General features: G+C 71.3%; 1 protein-coding gene across 1 annotated transcript; it reads left to right on the forward strand.

The window, feature by feature from the left end:
• Window positions 1–192: 192 nt before the first annotated feature.
• EMIHUDRAFT_110304 (hypothetical protein) lies at window positions 193–845 on the forward strand (the record flags this gene model as incomplete). Its single annotated transcript, XM_005788624.1, has 2 exons — window positions 193–537; window positions 612–845. The coding sequence occupies 2 exons, from the start codon at window positions 193–195 to the stop codon at window positions 843–845; spliced, it is 579 nt and encodes a 192-aa protein (XP_005788681.1).
• Between the last annotated feature and the right edge of the window lie 377 nt (window positions 846–1222).

Below are 1222 nucleotides of genomic sequence, written 5' to 3' on the forward strand. Positions count from 1 at the left end.
CTCTCTCTCCCTCTCTCCCTCCCTCTCTCTCCCCCTCCCTCTCTCTCCCTCTCCCTCCCTCCCCTCCCTCTCTCTCCCCCTCCCTCCCTCCCTCCGCCCCCCTCCCCCTCCCTCTCTCTCCCTCCCTCAAAAAAAGAAATTGATTTTAGAACACGTTTGTGGAAAGGTGGTCGGCGCAGGATAAATTGCAGCATGCACCCGAAGGCTGAGAAGGCCGCCTCCGGCGTTCCGATCATTTCGGTCGAGTCGCCGCCATCGGAGGCGACGACGGAGGCCCCGCCGAGTAACACCGAGCTTTCCTCCGACCGCGACGCCGCCGCCATTCTCCTCCTGGCCGCCGCGTCTGCGGCTAGCGACACCGCCGAGGGCACCGGCACCACCGCTGCCGGTGAGATCCCGGCCAAGGTGGCGCGCACGCGCGCTCGCAAGGCAGCGAGCGCGCGGACGTACCGCGTCATCCAGAAGGGTTACCTCTTTGGCCTCGAGGACGAGCTGGCCACACTCACCCGCGCCGAGGCGGCGCTGGTGGGCGAGGCGGTGAGCACCAGAGTGTTGCGTCCGCACCGCTGTGCGGCGGCGAGGCGCGTGAGCCTTAGCCCGCGTGCATGTAGGCGCGCGTCGGCGCGCAGGCGCCGCCGAGAGCCGAGCTCCCCTCCCCTGCGGCTGCTCCGACCGAGGAGGGCGACGGCCCAGAGCCGCCGAGCTGGAGGGACGACCCAGACTCAAAGCTGCTGAGCCGGCGGGAGAAGAAGATGCTCGCAGCGAGGGAGGCGCGGCGGCGCAAGCGCGACTCGCTCGCGCGGCTCGAGGCAGAGGCGGAGCCGCTAGATGCGGCAGGGGGTTGAATCTCCACACAATCACGCGGTAATGAATGAAGCGCACCGCACCGCGCTCGCGGGCCGTGCGATCCTGCCCGGCCGACGCAGACGCGCGAGCCCACTAGGTGGCGGCGCTGCGCACGCGCGTGGCGGAGCTGCGGGGCGTGGTGGAGGGTGCAGGCGGCCAGGTGGATGCCGAGGCGGCGGCGGTGGCGGCCGTGCCGCGCTCTTCTGACGCGAGCTCCTCGTCGGGGACGTCCGCGGTGGAGGAGGGCGGCGCGGGGGAGGAGGAGTCGCCGGCCAAGAAGCAGAAGGCCGCGGGCGCCGCCGCCGCAGGCGCCGTCCCCCCTCGCTCCCGTCTGTCTCTCCGTCTCTCCAACGCAGCGTCCGCTGCCCCCGGTACC

Source organism: Emiliania huxleyi (assembly GCF_000372725.1).
Source record: "Emiliania huxleyi CCMP1516 chromosome Unknown EMIHUscaffold_133, whole genome shotgun sequence".
NCBI classification, from domain to species: Eukaryota; Haptophyta; order Isochrysidales; family Noelaerhabdaceae; genus Emiliania; species Emiliania huxleyi.